Genomic DNA, 19,214 nt, shown 5'->3' with positions numbered 1-19,214 from the left:
CCGGTAATTAGCTAAACTACGATTGAATAAGCTATTATTCAACAAAAATGTTTTTGGGTGGTATTCACCATTCCGCCAGCAAAATAAAATGGTCGTTATTTCTATTTCGAAATAAGTCGAAAGAAATTTAATATCCGTCCGAATAAAGAATGAGGGTGTTAGTAAAGGTAAGTATCTCCCAAGCTTCTCAGATGACACTGACATCTGGTTATAAACCAGATTTGCGACGACGGAGGCACTCTATGCTAGACTCAAAGCGGCAGCTAGGAGGATTTAGCTAAAAATGCATTAAAGATCAAAGATATTTAGGGGTCATTCATAGCGTAGTGGTCAGCTTTCACGCCTCTCACGCCGAGGATCCGCGTTCAAATCCCAACCTTAAACCTTGAACCTTAAAGTACACGAATGCGCGCCTGTCACGGAACGGAAATTAACAGTTGACTGCGGTAGCTGAGTTCATGTATTTGGGAACGCTAATAGCGACTACCTGTTCAGCCAGGAAATCGGAAATACTTTTTTGCCCTTTGCAAAACGCTAACATCAAGAGGTGTAAGTTGCCGTACGAAACTAACAATAAACAAAACCTTCATTGGTTCGGTAGTTCGGAAGCTGCGACGTGGTCACGGGGGATATGCTCGCCGTTGTGGTTTTCGAGTGGAAGACCGCAGTTTGATCTGAGACCTGCGGGAAATATTTGGCGGAGTTGAAAATAAAAGCGGAGAGTGGCGAGGCGTTGGAATTACGAGTTCCAAAGCATCGCTTAAATTGATGCTCATTATAGGTTACACGACGTAGTTATCGATTGGCGTCGTCGAAACGCACGTGCCGAACATCAACAGGTGGCACGTGTATAAACAACACCACGTGCAGTTTGGCTCTCTGTTTTGTAAACAATCGCATGCGCATTTAAACCCAGTGGAAACATGAGTTCATTTTCTCTCTCGAAATATTGATTTTTCATACAGAATTGATTCTACAGCATTCCTCAAGATTTTTGCATTACAGCATCCCAGTTTTTGATCTTAAAATCGAATTAAATTTCAATATAGTTATTAATCGAATCGGGACTTTTTCGCAATATATGTGAAGTTAAACTATTCGCAATGAACGGGTTTATAAAGTTGGTGAATTTCAAACTGTGTTTTCTTAGTTTGATAGCATTCAGCTACGCCCAAGGTAAGCCCCACTCGGACGATATTGAGGTTTAGTTGACAAAATTTAAAAATTTCAGCTTCTGTGGTCCACATCGAGGCAAATCCTGATGCTAAAAGATTGTACGATGATTTACTGAGCAACTATAACCGACTAATTCGTCCGGTTGTTAATAATACTGAAACGCTTATCGTGTGGCTAGAGCTCAAATTATCGCAATTGATAGAAGTTAGTCTACGCAATCAAGTCATGACCACCAATCTTTGGGTGAAACAGAAATGGGTCGATTATAAGCTAAAATGGGACCCAGAAGAGTATGGTGGAGTAGAAATGTTATATGTGCCATCCGAGCAGATTTGGTTACCGGACATAGTGCTGTACAACAATTGGGATGGTAATTACGAGGTAACCTTGATGACTAAAGCAACGTTGAAATATACCGGTGAAGTGTTCTGGGAACCTCCCGCTATTTATAAGTCCTCTTGCGAAATGAATGTAGAGTATTTTCCATATGATGAACAAACATGTTTGATGAAGTTCGGTTCCTGGACATACAACGGAGCACAAGTAGAACTGAGGCACTTGGATCAGGTACGGAATATGAATGTGTGGTTTTAGTATATTTAATAAAAACATTTTAATTTTCAGCTTCCGGGTGACAATTTAGTGGATATTGGAATCGATTTAAGCGAATTCTATCTTTCTGTTGAATGGGATATTCTTGAAATACCAGCTAGTCGTAATGAGGAATTTTACCCGTGTTGTGTGGAACCTTTCTCTGGTTTGTTGTAGATTGTTGCAAAGCTTAGGGGTTTATGTTCATGCTTTTTATTTTACAGACATAACGTTTAAGCTAGCCATGAGGCGAAAAACATTATTTTATACGGTTAATTTAATAATTCCGTGTGTTGGAATAACTTTTCTAACTGTATTGGTTTTTTATTTGCCGAGTGATTCTGGTGAAAAGGTAAATACTACATTAAATTTTGAACGAACTCGACGTGAATTATTTTTTATTCGAAAATAGGTGACACTTTGTATATCTATACTTGTGTCTCTCACTGTGTTTTTCTTGTTGTTGGCGGAAATTATACCTCCAACGTCTTTGGCAGTGCCCCTACTTGGAAAATATCTCCTGTTCACGATGATCCTAGTATCGTTGTCCGTTTGGACAACCGTTTGCGTTCTTAATGTTTGGTACAGGTGAGTTTTGTTATTGTTAATGTCATATTAAAAGTAATCTGCTGAATTTAGTAATATTTGTGACGTAGTAAAAAAATTCGCTATGTGGTTTGATAAATGAATGATTTTTTCGGGAAGAAAAGATTTTCCAGCAACTTGACGGTTGAAACTATTTTGCAGTTACTTACTTACTTTACTTTAGTGGCAACGGTCCGTTACCGATCCTGCGCCGAACGAATTATGGTCCTCCAGTACCGTCGGTCCTGGGCTGCCGTTCTCCAATCCCCACGAACACCAGCTGAACATGCATCGTCTTCGACAGCACACACCCACCGGGTGCGGGGTCTGCCTCGGAGTCTACGGCCTCTTCCTGGTTCTCTGCTGAAAATAGTTTTGGCTACTCTTTTATCGGGCATTCTGGCCATGTGTCCAGCCCACCGCAGCCTGCCATATTGCACTACCTTCACTATATCAGCATATTTGTATACTTGGTACAGCTAGTGATTCATGCGTCTGCGCCACACTCCATTTTCCATTTTGCCACCAAGTATAGATCGCTGAATTTTACGCTCAAAAACCCCAAGCACTCGCCGACCAGCTTCCTTTAGCGTCCATGATTCGTGTCCGTAAAGGGCCACGGGGAGGATTAGTGTTCTGTAGAGCGCCAGTTTTGTGCGAATTTGCAATCTACGGGACTTCAGCTGGCTACGTAATCCGTAGAAAACCACTTCGCGGCTTATATCGTTGTCTCATGTCACGAGTGTACCAAGATATATAAATTCCTCCACTACTTCATATTGTGCCCCATCTAACTCCACCTCGGCACCAACACCACTTGGGCTCCCACGTTCCCTACCAGCAACCATGTACTTCGTTTTGGCGGTATTAATGGTAAGTCCCAATCTCGCAGCTTCCCTTTTAAAGTCCCTGAAGGCCTCTTCCACTGCTCTACGGTTGATTCCCATGATATCGACGTCATCCGCAAAACCAAGAAGCATGTGAGGTTTCGTGATGATCGTTTTATTCCTTTCCCCGTTTGCCCTTCGTAAAGCACCTTCCAAAGCAATGTTGAATAGCAGGTTAGAGAGTGCATCCCCTTGCTTCAGTCCATCCAACGTCATGAAAGCAGCTGAGGTTTCATCCGCTATTCTAACGCATAATTTGTATCCGTCCAGCGTCGCACGAATCAGCGTAACTAGTTTCGTCGGAAAACCATGTTCTAGCATTATCTGCCACAGCTCATTTCGTTTAACTGAATCGTACGCCGCTTTAAAGTCCACAAACAGATGGTGTGTCTGCAAGTTGTACTCCCGGAACTTGTCTAGCAACTGACGCAGGGTAAGCATCTGATCCGTCGTGGAGCGACCCTCACGAAAACCAGCTTGGTACTCGCCGACGAAGGACTCCGCTAACGGTCTCAGTCTGCAGAACAGCATACGGGAAAGCACCTTGTAGGCAGAATTGAGCAATGTAATTCCTCGATAGTTTTTACACTCCATTCGATGTCCCTTTTTGAAAATTGGGCAAATGAGGCCATCCAACCACTCCTCCGGCATTTGTTCTTCCTCCCAGATCCTGACAATGATCCGGTGGATTGCTTCGTACGCTCGCTCCCCGCTTTTAGAACTTCAAGCGGGATACCATCCTTCCCAGCAGCCTTACCGTTTTTGAGCTCACTGATTGCCTTCTTAACCTCCTCCTGTGTTGGTGGCTCCACAGCTTGATCATCGCTTACAATTTCTATCCTGTCCCTGCTGATCTCCGCATTTACGTCTCCATTCAATAGTGTCTGAAAGTGGTCCTTCCACCTGGCTGCTACCGCCGTTTTGTTTTGTCAGTAAGCAGGTTGCCAGCACTATCATTGCACATCACAGGCATGGCAAAATTCCTGCATCTCACCGTTTTATAGAAACTCCGTGTGTCGTTGCTGGCGTATCGCTCCTCTGCGCCGGCGAGCACGTGCTCCCCGTACTCGCGTTACTTTAGACGATGGATTCTTTTTTCCGCAGCTCTAGTCTCTCTGTATCTCCCTCTGTTTTGACGCGTTGCCGCAGTGAGCATGCGACTCCTGGCCTGGTTCTATTCATCTGTCACTATCTGGCATTCGGCATCAAATCAGCTATTACGCTGTCTTCCACGCATCGTGCCTACCACCTCTCTCGCTGCTGTTTGGATGGCACCATGGATGTTTCTCTACAGCCCATTTATATCTTCTTCTTCTACCTGCTGTTCTGCGATTCGCTGGTCGAGCTTCCTGGCGTACTCCACTGCTACGCCGTCTGCCGTTAACCGCCGTTTGCAGTTACTAAATCGTTTAAATTGACGGAAAGTCATATTACCAAGCTATCCTCATTTTCAAAGCCCGGGATGATGGCTACAGATTTTCCACCAACTTTTTATCAACAAAACGGTACTTTTTAGAAGGTAATAAAAAGTGACTTTTTTGCGTGAAAACCGCGAGAAATCGATTGGGATTAGGGATCATTCATTGATTTCTCAACAGATTTGGGAGAGGTCCGGCATTCGTCACGTATTTTGTAAATGGTCCCCAAGTTGCACTTTTCTTGAGTAATCGAAAAAAAAACATACCGTGTAAAAAGACTTGAGTGTATCGAGTTGGCATTTTGAGTATAATTCAAATTTTATATGCAAAGTGGTGCAAATCACACCTCTAGATGATATTGTATTAAAATAAAGAAAAATCACTACTCATGTCCCATTCTTCTACTCTCGTTACCATAAAATTTCATATTAGAGAGATTGTACAAAATTATTTTAAAACAATTAGGAAATAAAGGTAAATGGTGCAAAATGGGCTACTTCTCGTCGATTTCGCACGTTGAGACCATCACCAATCGATTTTTTTCGTAATCTTTCACTTAACGAAAGTCACTATTTACCTTTTAAAACAGGGTAATAGAAAGTTCCGTTTTTTCGGTCGATTTTGCCCACAGTGTACCGGATAGATTCTAAGACTTATTTTATTTTCTTTTACATTCATGCCGGAGGTAAAGCCGTTTATGGGCAATAGGAGTGGATAGTTTCTTTTTCATGAAAATCAAGATTCATTAGATGTCTGATTCACTACTGGAATTATATTGATGCACGTGCAGTCTCCTGATTATAATTATTAGATTCTTCCGTTTATTCTATTTGTTTAACATGAACCTGCAAATAGAACTTAATTATAATTTTTTGAAATGCTAAGGAAGATGACCACCCAGTTAGTTTCGAGGTACGATGCTGGTCCAACAAGCCAGTCGTCGTATGCTCGAATCTCGGTTAGGTCTTAGGTGGTGCTGCTAAATAGAGTCAGTAGGATTGTTGCATTAGCCCCGTAGCTATCCTGTACTCTACCAGCCAGCTGGGAAGTCTGTCGATAAAGAAGGGTCAAGTCTTAGAAAGACGTTTAAGCTCAAGGCTTTTGGAAGAGAACGATATGTGATTTTTTAGACGACATTCTCGGACGGCCAAAAATACTAACGAAATACTGACTTCTACTCATTTATTATTCCTAACTTACAAATAGCTCCATCGAAATTATTCGCGTAAACTAACTTACATTTCCAAGAAACCTTGCCGCGAATAAGAGCCTTGCAGAATTTTACGCCCGAAATTTGATTGAAGTCGCGTTTCGTCAGAACACGGTCGTAGAGCATGCGCGTTCGGATTTTGGCCACTGTTGTTTGAGGCTTAGGCCGTGTTGTTTACTTACTCGGTGACACTTGCAGCCTTCCGGAGATGCATTCGTTGCAAAGTGCAGCGGTCAACATCCAGTTTTGGTGTTGTTCCGCAATCAGCACTCAGTTTTGGTTGATCGGAGATGATAATCTTGGCGACAGCCTTGACTTTCCGAATGACCATCAATCGCAGTTGACAGACAAGAGTTGCACTCCGATGCGTGGTTTGCACTTTGCGGACAGTCGTGCGAGTTTTCTTATACTTGCTTTCACTATACTCACCATACCGCTGTACTGTTAGGATAATTCTGCAGTTACGTTTGCTCACGAATAAACGCTGATGAAATGACTATGCACTATTGGTTGACAAAGAGTGAACATGTGCAAATATACCGTCTCTGTTCAATAACTAATATCATCACCTCCACGTGGTGCCGGCTGGGGCAACCTTGGTTGTCGTACGCAGACAGGGAAGGGAGAATAACGGCCCCGCCCGCTCCAAGATAGCAGGCTCAGCCAGGCACGTAAAATCTATTGGTTGGTGACAAAATATGAAGACAAGAATTTGAACCGTCGAAGAGCAGTGGACCAACATTAAGAACGACTTCATCAGGACCAGTGGTTTCGTCGCACTCGGCAAAGTGTGCAGCGGGTGGAAGAAATAGATTTGGATGAAACTTGGAGGATGATTAACAAGCGGAGAGAGGCGAAAGTCGGCATTGAGCGAGCGCGAACCAGAGCGGCCAAGACAGCTGTCCGTTTTTCATACGCCGAACTGGAGTTGGCTGTTAAACGAGACTTGAGCATTTGTTCCCATGCCATGTGAGACTCGGTAGCGTGGCCCTAGTAAGACAACTTACCTAAACCCAGCTTACTACGATCATTCGCTCTGTATTTAGAGCGGAATTTTCGGCATCGACCTAAGCGACAAAACAAGGACGACAAATGGACACTGGGTGCTTGGAAGTGCACATTGCTGAATTTCGCAGGTGGTAGCTGGATTCCGGATGCTGCTCGAGCAGCTTGAACTCCGTAAGCTTGGCATATTAGCTCTGCAGGAAATTCTGTCACAGTTTGGCAGATGCGCGGCGGAAAGACCCAGCTTTAATAGAGCGGTGGCGCTACCTACGAACTTAGTACCGGCTTTGCAGTTTTGGGCAAAATGCAGGATTATATGAAGGACTGGAAAGTGATCAACGCGAAGATGTGTCCTTTGTGGATAAAAGGCCGTTTCTTCAACTACAGCATTATCATAGTACACTTGCCGCACGAAGGTAGGCCCGACGATGAGAAGCAATCGTTCCAAGAGTCGGCTGGAAGCAACGTACGGCAGTTGGTCGCCACGGGACATCAAGATCATCTTCGGGGATATGAACATTCAAGTCAGTAGGGTAGAATTGTGTAGACCGGTGAAAGGATCCCAAAGCCTGCACATACAAACAAACGATAACGGCCAGCGATGTATAAAAGTCCTCAGCTTCCCGAAACCTGACGATCCGAAGCACCTTTTTCCACTCTAAGATATCCACAAAGCTACCTAGAGTTCAACCTCATTGACCACGTTTTCATAGATGACCGGCTCTTCTCTAACATCACGAACATACGTTCCCTACGGGGTGTGGGTATTAAAGCTGACCGTCATCTAGTAGCTGTACCTATATCTGCGCTCGAAATTGTCAACCGTATCTCAGTTATGTTAAAGCCGAGGTGGATTGCTGAACATTAGGCAGCTATTCCTATTCCAGCCGAGAACTACGCGCGAATACTGGAGGAAGCACTATTTTCTTCAAAGTAGTTAGGTGTTTCAAACCTCAAAGACGGCGATGGTAGAAAACGTGAACCAACCTCAGAGGTACAAACCGAAGACTGACGTGTGATAGAGACGAGGGAGAGAAACGGATCACAAATGAGCGTGAGGTGGTCGACAAGTGAAAGCAGTTCTTTGATGAACACCTCAATAGCGAAGTTGATGAGGGAGGCGAAACCGAAGTTAGTCTAGAAATGCCCATGGTAATCTAGAAATCGGGTTGCCAAAGAACAACAAAGCCGCCGTTAAGGACTGCTTACCAGCAAAGCTTTATAAACATGACCGAGAAACATGACTTTACACTGGGTTATTTTCAAGATTTGTGTGGAGGAGAAGCTACCGGAAGAATAGATGGAAGGAGTGGTTTCTCCCATGTACAAAAAGGGTGACCGGCTGGACTGCTGCAGCTATCGTGGCATAACGCTGGTAAACGCTGCGTACAAGGTACTCTCGTAGATACTGTTACGCCGGCTGTCACCGTTAGCACCGTTAGTTTCGTGGAAAACCTTGGACCAAGCCTTGGATCCACGGCCCAAAACAGGTCTTGCAGCAATGTCGGCAGTACAACGTGCCCACCTATTACATATTTATTGGTTTTAAAGCAGCATTCGATACAGTCGATCGAGACCAGCTATGGTAGATAATGGACGAAAACGGTTTTTTGGATAAAGCGACGCGACTCATCAGAGTTACATTGAATCGAGTGATATATATCATGATGAGTATGAGTACTATGAGTGATATATTGTATTTAAGTTTCAATTTAATACGAATTGTATTTCAACAAATGTTTGTATAAGTATGATTGTATTTGTGATGTATGTTCGGTAACGTTCAATTCATTTTCAAGTTGTAATCAAATTTGATGACTACTCATACGTTGAACTAGTCTTCAAATACATTTATTTGGCAAAGGTAATTAACGCAGAATGTTTTTTGAAAGAGTTTAAGACTATTGTGAAACTGAATACAGTTATACGTACTAAAGAGGACAGTACCAGTATAGAGTATAGATTAGTCTCAGGCGATTTACTTGGTTAGACCAAACTAAAGCAATTTCATTATATTTATATTTTCCGAAGGTTTAATCGATAACATTTCTGTGTATTTTCTCAGGAGTACGTCTACGCATAAAATGTCCCCAATTGTTAAGCGATTGTTTCTGCAGTTTATGCCCAAAATCCTAATGATGCGACGAGCCAAATATACGCTTCCGGATTACGATGATTCCACTCCCAGCAATGGCTACACAAACGAAATTGACATGAGGTAATTATTGATTAAACAATTCAATTAAAATTGCAACAATTCAGTAAAGTTGTTCACTATAGAATTGATCTTCTCTGACTCTCGCTTATTTCAAAAGTTCATTATATTTGAACCCAGCATCAAGCATTTTGAATGCAAATATTGCGGAGTTTCCACCTATTTAGAGTTCCACGCGAAAATTATTAGCATGGTTATTTTCTGCGTTTACCACGCACGTTTGCAATTTAGCAATTTGAACTATCAGTTTTTCGTTATTGCCTCCTTGCTTGACAAGCATATTTTTAATGTATTTAGTAAGTACAAGATAATTATTATTAAAAAAAGAATTTGCGTAGGACTCGTTAAATTGCTGCTAGGGGCAATATATTCTAAATATATTAACTTTTTAGTAATAAAAATTTCAAGACAGGGTCCTTTTTTCATCTCTGAATTATAAATGAAAAATTAAGGACACGCGACGAATTACCGAACTATTTTACCATTGTGAAAAATTTTGTGTAAAACTTTTTGACAGAGAGATTTTTTAGGAAAATTTTCTAAATATGTTTCGTCCGAATACATTGGAATTAAGTCCGTAAACGATGGAACTCTGAATTCCTTGCCGAATCTGTAGAAGGTTATCGTAAGACAGAAGAGCTCTATGAAAATGAATAAATTTTGATTTAATTTTTGTCACTCATTTTGTAACTATTTACAGCCTTAGTGAATTCCCTGGTGAATTTAAAGAAGGCGGCGACAGCTTTGATAATATCGGTATAAATCTTCCACATGGTTCAGGTAAGAAAATAATTATTCTTTACGTTAATATTTATTAATTTTTGATATATCAGGTTCACGCTATTTAGTAAATTACTTTTGTTAGTTTATAAAAAACTGTCTTAAAATTGATTTAGATCTTTACCTCCCAGTTAGCTTCGAGGTGCGATGCTAACAAGTCAAGTTCGAATATCACAGAGAATAGACGTTCAATTTAAAATGCCCTCTTTGTGACAATATCTGCTATATGTCAATTTTCGCGTAGGTATAGTTATCGCTGCAGCTGCTTGCTAATTTAGTGAATGAAATTTTATCAGGACGAATGCTACTGACAAGTGAGAAGCAAAATCAATATAGCAAAATCAGGAAACTGTAATTTCGTAAAATGGTTTATTTCACAGATAATGTATAAATTTGCTTAGCGATCCTGTATATATTTAAACCTATACAAAATCGCTAAGTTTGCTGAAAATTAATGCTTAAGTACTAAAGGTTTTTCCAACTCTCCTCTAGAACTTTGCTTTCATTCCCGAATGTACGAATAGTCGCAAAGCGTAGCGTGCTTCAGGTCAACCGTTCCAATTATGTATGTCTCATTTCTTCACAACTGGGGGCGAAACTTGACCGTGCCACATATCCTGTTTCAAATCATTGTCACTTTTTTTTGCTTTATATGCGCAGTGCAGGAATGAATACGGAAGCACTAAATAAATACATAACCTCAGCGGAGTGCTTTGTCATTCCCTGTCGCTACACTTATGAATAGGGCGTTTGGTGTTGGGGGAAGGCCTAACAAACAAAACTAACTCATCGCGCTTCGTTTAACAGCATGAAGGGCTGAATCTGAGAGATAATTTATAATTAAATTTTGATTTATTTCATTTCGGCGCACCATGTACGCCTCCATCTCACCGGTTTGGACTGCCACAGTTGAACAGGATAACATTATACCGAAGCAATTATCACCGGAGCTGTTATCTGCAATACAGGCTGTAAGATTTATTGCTCAACATATTAAGGATGCTGATAAGGATAACGAGGTGAGTTTGTTATATTTCTGATGAATGTTGTATTTATTATTCAGTCATAATATAGAGGCAGCCAAGGTTATCCGGATATTCATTTTTTGCCGTGCCAAAGTGCAATATATATCGACATGACACGACAAAAATATGTGCTGTTCTACGTAGAACAGATTAAAATATTTTTTATTGAATCATATGACATTTACTTTAAAATGCAACAACTGCTCTGTTTTGACTCTTACAACTTTTATTTGAAAAAAGTAAAATATAATAAAAATAAGTAAACTTTTAATCAATTAAAGTTTGATCGACTAGGAATGCGGAAACATAGTTTATTTTGTCGCAATGCTTCTAATAGAATGTTTTGATGGCAGTTTGTCTTGAGTACTAAAACCTTTTTCTCGATACGTGCGATTTAAAAAAAGTAGTGCTAGATGAAAGATGAAAGGAGATAATTAACGGAACGCAAATTTGGCGTGCTTTTGTCGAAAAAATCACGAAAACGTTAGAATTTGCTCAATGTGGCCGCCAACTTAGCTTCGAGGAACGATGCTGGTCAAACAATGTCAGTCGTCCTATGTTCGAATCTCGGTTGGGCGATGCTGCGAGAGTCAGTTGGCCTCGCATTTGCCTTATACTCTAATAACCGGCTGTGAAATTTGTCGATAAAGTAGGGTTAGGTCTTAAATACCCAAGAGTTTATTCTGTATGATATGAGCTGAAACTTCTCCGTGAACGGAAAATGGTAGCCTTATAGGTTAACTGGAAAGTAATAAAAACAGTGAGGACAACCCCAGGACTTTCGGCTTGGTGAAGTTTTGTGAGTAAATACGGTGCAGGCTGTAATGCCGTCCGCAGAATTAATCTCCGAAGAGGTTAGCATTGTTTTCATGCTCTGTGAGGAGCCAACCAGCACTTACTTGCTTACTTTTACAAGGGGAATTTACTTACTTACAAGGGGATGAAATCAGAGATCTCCACTGCCGACGGTTACCCGCCATGGCTTTTACCTGTCGCCAGGACAGGTTCTTGTCTAGCGTATGCATTAAAAAAAATGGACTTTTGCGGATGGTGATAAAAAAACTAAGACAGCTTATTGAGTTTGATAAATTTCCCATGGAAGGTAATTTATTAGCTTACTTGCAAAAAAATTCTACACCCTTGCGAGCGGCCTTCCGGCAGTTAACCGGAACATTCGCCATGGCGGATGAAAACATGCTTGTAGGTTTTGTTTTATTTAAAAATTTCTCCTCAGTTTTAGCGACAAAATTGTTGGAGTAGATCTTACGCTTCAGGTTTACCCAGAAATTCTCGATGGGCGCAGCTGGGGGACGCTGGGCGGGTTCGCCAACTTCGATATTCAGACGCTGCATCTCCTCCAACGATCGCTTCGAGAAGTGGGCCGACGCCAGATCCGACTAGAACACGTCTTCGCCTTTATAATATTTTTTGATGAACGACGCAACTTCCGGCAGGTACTTCGTACTATAAATTTCCCCGATCACGGCCAGTCCGGAGCGAAAGAAGAGCGGCTTTGGCATCCCCTTCTCGTTGATTGTCAGCCACAGCCACCTGAGAGTTCACTTACTTCGTGGGGGAAGTAAAATACGAAGCGCCCTGCCAGTCGTTGCCATCCATGGTGAGATAGGTCTCGTCGTCCATTACCACCGCCATGTCGCGATTCGCCGGAAAAATCGTCTTGACTATCTTATTCAGCCGCTGCCGCTGCGTTATTGCCTGCAGCTCCGAGACCAGTGAACGGTACTGCCGCTCTCTGACATGTATGTCTATGTATACCAGATACTTTTTCACTGTTTGGCCGGTTGCACCAACCACCCGGCCAAACGCACGCAGTGATGTAGCCACTTTTTCCTCGGTCTTCCTCTTCAGCGTCCTTTGGAGCTTCTTGTCGCTCAGGGTCGCGTTGGTCGTCCGGAACCGGGCTTTCTTTCGATGATCTGATTGTTGTCCAATAGTGTCAAGATATTGTAGGTGCCGGAATGGACGTATCCTGCGTCCACAAAGTGCCGCACGATGTCCGTTGTCGACGCGGTGGGGTACCTTTCTTTGAACGCGCACACTTCTGAACGGAGTGGCTTCATTGTTTTTGCCATAGAGTTCGACTGATAGAGCTGTAGAATTTTTTTGCAAGTAAGCTCGAGTGCTTCTCTGCAGATCTCGTTCGCTCATTTTCTCAAGGTGTCCGATCCACTTCCACCTACATTCACGAATTTCTGTTACTATCGGTCATTGATGACATCGACGATGGAATTCCTCATTGGATATCCAGTTGTGAGACCACTAGGCCAGAACGATATATGGGATTGTCAGTGTTCACTACCATAGATTTATTTTTTTTCTATATTGACTGTAAGACCTGCTGCCTGGGAGCTCTCGGAGAGGTAATTTAACTTACTCGGCATATCGTTTCGGCGTTGTGCGAGCAAGATAATGTCGTCGGTTAGGTCGAGGTTATTTAGCTACTTCATCGTTAGAGGATTCCAAGGCAATCTTCAATTTGGTCTACTGTTAATTGCTTCAGCTAATATCTCATCCATAGCGATGAGAAACAGAAGCGGTGATAAAATGCAGCCCTGTCTCACGCCACCAGTAACCCTTATAGGGCCGAACAATACGCCATTGTGCAAAATCTTGCACGAGAACGCCTCGTACTGAGTCTGGACAATATGGACTAGCTTATCAGGAATTCTTCTACGCCTAAGTGCGCCCCGGATGTTTTCGTGGTTGAGTCGGTCGAACGCGTTTTCGAAGTCAACGAACGCCAGCAGAAGAGAGTCCTGGAATGCGTTGATCTGCTCCAATATAATGCAGAGCGTTGTGATATGGTCTACACATGATCGGTCAGCACGGAATCCAGCTAGCTGCGTGTGTTGCAGAAAAACTGATGCATCATCTGGGCTGACAAAGTTGGGTCAGCTAGGAGCATACCGGCTGAAATATAGTCTATCCCTGGCACTCTATTGGATTTCATACTCTTAATGGCAGCTTCAATTTCATCTAGCGATGGCACCTCTAAGTTTACGTGATTTATTCGACGATTTGTTGCCGTCATACGCTGCTCTGGTTTTGTTTGTCTCTGACATCTGAAACTCGGAAGAGTTGTTGAAATGTTCGGTCCCTCCCTTAAGCTGTTTTGTAGGGTCAGTCAGTAGCTGACCAGTTCTGTCCTTTAGCGGCATCGTCGTATTCATCTTGGGACCACTAAGGCGGCGAGAAATGTCGTACAACAAATGAATATCACCAATAGCTGTGGCGGTTTCTCCTTCTTCAATTAGGGAGTTAGTGCAGAGTATATTTTGTCCCGCCTGCAAGATCGTTTAACGGCCCTCGCAGTTCGGCGTATCGTTGACGGGTAGCTGTCCTCGCCGCTCCGGCTCGCGCTCACTCAATGGCCGTTTTCGCCTTTCTCCATTTATCGATCAGATCGATCCAAGTTTTATCAGGAATCCTCTCCTGCCGCCTGCTGCGCGCTTTGCCGAGAGATTCGTCACTGGTTGTGATGAAGTAGTTCTTGATGCCGATCCATTGCTCTTCGATAATTTCACCAGGCGGCAACTCCCAAGCTCTGGCTTCAAGTTGTTCGACACAGGCCCTTTTCACCTTGGGGCTTTCCAATCGGCGGGTATCGTAAGTACACCCAACAGCGAGCGACGCGCAAGCGTATCTTAGTGATAACAAGGTGATGGTCGTATGCAATATCGGTGCTGCGCTTGTTGCGTACATTAAGAAGGCTTTTTCTCTGTTTGCGGCTGATGTCTATAGTTTCTCTGAATCTACTATTGACCATGTTGTTATTACCACAAAACTCTGTAAATAGCTCCTCGTTTTCGCTCATCTTCCCTTGGCTATGACGTCCCGTTTTACATTCAAGGTTCGCGTTGTTTGAGCCGACTTTCTCGTTGAAGTCGCCCAAGCGGATTTGATCGGAAATTTCTCAATCACGTTGTTCAGCCGGCTGTAGAAACTCTCTTTCGTTGTTGGCGCATAGCGCTGGATTGCAGAAAGGTTTCTAATCCGTGTTCTAAATCTGGTCACGATTGTTCTTTCGTTTATAGGTTTCCACTTCAACACAGCCGCATGTGCGCCTAGGGTCAGTAGGAATCCGATTTCTCTTTCTCGACTAGCATTTTTATCTTGTATGCCAGAGTAGAGCAAGACTGTCCCGGATGATGTTTTGAGATCGCCAGTGCCTGGTCGGTGGTCCTCGCTCAGTTTCAGGTTTACAATCTTCGGGTGGCTAACTTCCTTTATAAGTTGAGCCTGCTGGCCAAGGGTCACTATATTCCATATTCCAATTCGTCCCAATGTTTTCATGCTAAGAGTCTTTGTCAATAATCCAGCTCGATATCATCTTCTATTTTCAATAACTTTTTTTGGTTTTCGGGTACAGTAGGTTGTTAGCCTATGGTCCCTATCCAGTTGAACGGGCTGCCATCTTAGATATGAGTGGGAGTCATTGTTATCTCTTCCTTGTCTGGGAACCACAACCGGCATCACGTGGAGGTAGGGATAGATGTTAGTGCACAGACTTACTTACTTACATCTGTTGCCTCCCTATATTCCATTTTAGAAGTTCCGCACTGCCCCGACGTACACTACTCTATTAATCAAAATTACAAACAATGGGTATAAGTTTCATGTCAAATGTCCTTTTCTACTATCATACTTAAACAATTCCTGTTAAACGTTTGTAGTTCAACTGCAAACAAATCCATTATAGTTCTAATTTTTCCCCATCATTCAGCTTGCATCACAACTGGGGCTGTCGTAAATGTTGTAGAAAAAGAATCATTTACTAGCACGGCTGTGGTAAGGCAGTAACGACAGATCAAAGAAAATAGTTGCACATCTTGATGAAAACTTAACTTTATAGCTATGACTTGGCCTGTACAAGACCTGAAAGTCTAACGTAGGAAGGGAAAGAACACTGAATGGGAAAATGATGTAATACCAGCCAACAAACAGCTGAGTTGTCGTTGAAGAGAAAACGAGACAAACTTGACTTCGCCTAAGGTGGAAAAAGAAAGTGAAAGGTTCATTCTCTGTCCATGACTTTGCCAGCGGGAAAATTTGCTTATGACATCCTATGTGTCGTGCCTTGTTTGTTTTACATGTCAGCTTATTCAGAGGAAGAACATACATTCAAAATTCGTTTGAAGTTGGAGACAAGCAAAATAGTAAAATATCTCGTCAAGCACGTATTCCACGTTGGCTTCTTTAAAGGAAAAATTCAGCACGAAAACATGCTGCCATTGTTTTAACAGCAACATAATTTAGTTCTTTTCTCATTAAACGGCAGTCGTTTGTCAATTGAGACATTGTATTTTGATTGTGTCGTTTCGCATGATTGAAGCTACGATGATTTAGAAAAATAAACATGCTTTTAGATTTTTTATCATCGTTTAAAAGTATGTATTTGAATTATAGGAATTTTTTCCAACATGTAGAAAGTAATTGCATATGAACAGAATAAGAGCTTAAAAATCCGGGAGACGGGAGAGGCGTTAATGCTAACCACTACACCGGGACAGACCCCCCTGCAAGATTCATATTAGATAATATGACACCGTAGTATTAATTCATTATAAAATACGTGTTAGTGAGTTTTTCACAAAGAATGAAAATTGTAAAATTTGAAAAATGATTTGGTTGACCCATAAAATTTTTTCTATGTTTTGCTTCTGTTATTTGTAAACTTCTGTAAAATCTCCTGGGCCACAACTTAGGAAGTCTTTTGCTGTGATCTCTTACAACCGACTATAAGTCGCTGCGCCGCGCCGCCAGGATTTAGTTTTTCGGACATTACATATAGCAACATGATGATCAATGAGAATTCCCATAATCGAAGCATGCTCTTTGTGTATGTTCTTAATTATCTAAAAATCGACCACTTTGATGGAGTGATAGACAATACCTGCATCGCACAGTTGTCCAGAGCCGAAAATTAAATGGAAAGTTTTTGTGGTTCAAAATAGCTTCCCACAATGGTCAGCAAAGTTGTTCAACTCTAAAAGACAATTCATGTGAAATTAACGGCCAAGTTCCAGTATGGCTTGTAAATACATAACACATAATAACTTTTTATAGAAAAGAGATAGAAGAATAATTTCTTCGACAAAGTTGTAGCTAAAGAATATATAAGTAACTTTGCCAAAGAAATAATAGGTGTAAAGTAGTCAAACATGGAATAATTAAACTGAAATTACTCGAGATAGAGAAAAACCTATTTTTTTATTTTCACATATGTTTGAGATAAGACTTCAAGCTTTCATAAACGGCCAAGTTTTGCCCCTTTTTGAGATATTCTGTTCTGAAAAAGACTAAAAAGCACTGGAAAGACGTTAGAACTCGTTTCACGTATGAGTTTTTAACATACAATGTTCTATAAAAATATGTCTTTTGATAAGAGAAACAACGTTGTAAAACATTATGATGCAATAAAACCAATAAATTTGAAGTAATTAGCGAAAAAGTGATTTTGGGTAGGTCTTTATATAAAACACCCTGTGAGTCAAAAACTATAAAAAATACGCCTATTTTGTGTTCGGCAAAGATACTTATATATTCTTTAGCTAGAACTTTGTCGAAGCAATTATTCTTCTATCTTTTTTCTATAAAAAGTTATTATGTGTTATGTGTTTACAAGCCAAACTGGAACTTGGTCGGTAATTTCACATTAATTGCCTTAATAACTTTGCTGAACATTGTAGGAAGTTATTATGAATCGCTTAACCGCAAAAGTAACTTTCCACTTAACTTTCGTATCTAAACCACTGTGCATTGACGGTAGTGGGAAATCGATTTGCAAAGTCATTGCACCATTTCGGTAGGCGGCGCTTTTGTTTATATTTTCGAAACAAATCGTTAATTTTTGCGACCCAACAATCGAGGGAATGATTTTTGCATATAATTCGTTTTATACAGTTGACAGTACATTATTCGGCTGACAAATTGAATTTTAATGAAACTGCGCTGCACCATTTTTTGCATCATTTCCGCAGATATCGATTGTTGAATAAAAGTGAGAAACAAAAATCGTTATGCAATTGTAATGAATCAATTCATTTTCCAAACTGGTAGACGATTACAGCAAAGCGAAACATGTATCACTAGCAGCAAGTATACTACACAGCTTTGATGGTTCTTTGTGGATTCGTTACGATATCATTCAGAAGACACTATTTAAAAAAATTGTAATTGAATTTTGGAGTGACAATGAATGGCAAGTAGAAGAATTTTAATTTTCTCATACATTTGCTTTAAATTGTTGTGCAAAATATGGTTGAAGCGATGTCATATGATATAGCTGCTATTACAACCCTGGTATTTCTTTTCTATATAGCTTTCTTTAGGATTTCTCGTAAATTCGATTTTTCCTCGTCTGCACGCGCTACTGGATATGAATAATTATTTTTCTCTTTCTTCGTTTCAGATCGTTGAAGACTGGAAGTTTGTATCGATGGTATTGGATAGGTTTTTCCTGTGGGTATTTACAACTTCCTGCATCTTCGGAACGTTTGGCATCATCTTCCAGAGTCCATCGTTGTATGACACTCGCGCCCCCGTTGATCAATTGTTGAGTGAAATTCCGTTGCGAAAGAATAACTTTATGCTACCTCCCGACATCGTACGAATCACCTTAGACTAATTTACTAAATTTCAGTAACGTAATGTTAGGCGAATATGTGTGATTAATCCATGCACTCGAAGCATTCTAATTACAAGCAGTTTCACAGTGTTTTTTAAATAAAATGTCAAACTATATGATATTGCAAGTAATAAATTAAAAGATATTGTAGCAAATAATACGACCAGTGTTACAGCACGTATCGTTAATAAAACTGTTTATGCTCATTTTTATCTAAAATAATGCTTTCGTTTTATTTGCGTCACACCTTTTCTTTTAGAAAATGATAAACATCGAAATCATGTATAACTTACAGACTTATAGGCATTAATACCTTTTAATCAAAAGTAAGTAATAGCGGATGGATCGGTTCAGCCATTTCCGAAGCTGTATAAAGAAGCTGTACACACGCACATACAGAGGCACACACAGTCACGCAGACACATGTTACGAAGGGCAGGACACGTCATAAGGATACCGGATGATAGTGTGGCGAAAATTGTTCTTTTTAACATTTCCACCAGCATGCCGTGACACTAGGAACTGTAGAGTACGTGCGAGATGGTTCTGAGACATCAAGGGAATTAACGTCGAGTGGCCCAATATCGAGTGAAATAGAGACGACTTGAGACAGCACGAACACGAACCACCTCGACTCTATGCTTACGAAAGCCGAATGTCTTACAGTTTTCGTA

General features: G+C 41.2%; 1 protein-coding gene across 1 annotated transcript; it reads left to right on the top strand.

The window, feature by feature from the left end:
* The first annotated feature begins 1,103 nt into the window (after positions 1 to 1,103).
* On the top strand, positions 1,104 to 18,540 carry LOC128742981 (acetylcholine receptor subunit beta-like 2). The gene is made up of 9 exons (XM_053839482.1): positions 1,104 to 1,176; positions 1,232 to 1,743; positions 1,801 to 1,933; positions 1,992 to 2,119; positions 2,180 to 2,355; positions 8,938 to 9,090; positions 9,788 to 9,867; positions 10,777 to 10,886; positions 18,325 to 18,540. The coding sequence occupies exons 1-9, from the start codon at positions 1,104 to 1,106 to the stop codon at positions 18,538 to 18,540; spliced, it is 1,581 nt and encodes a 526-aa protein (XP_053695457.1).
* The last annotated feature ends 674 nt before the right edge of the window (positions 18,541 to 19,214 follow it).

The sequence above is a fragment of the Sabethes cyaneus genome, chromosome 3, assembly GCF_943734655.1.
Source record: "Sabethes cyaneus chromosome 3, idSabCyanKW18_F2, whole genome shotgun sequence".
In the NCBI taxonomy this organism is placed as follows: domain Eukaryota; kingdom Metazoa; phylum Arthropoda; class Insecta; order Diptera; family Culicidae; genus Sabethes; species Sabethes cyaneus.
The sequence above is the reverse complement of the archived record's forward strand: the minus strand, read 5'-3'. Positions and strand labels throughout refer to the sequence as shown.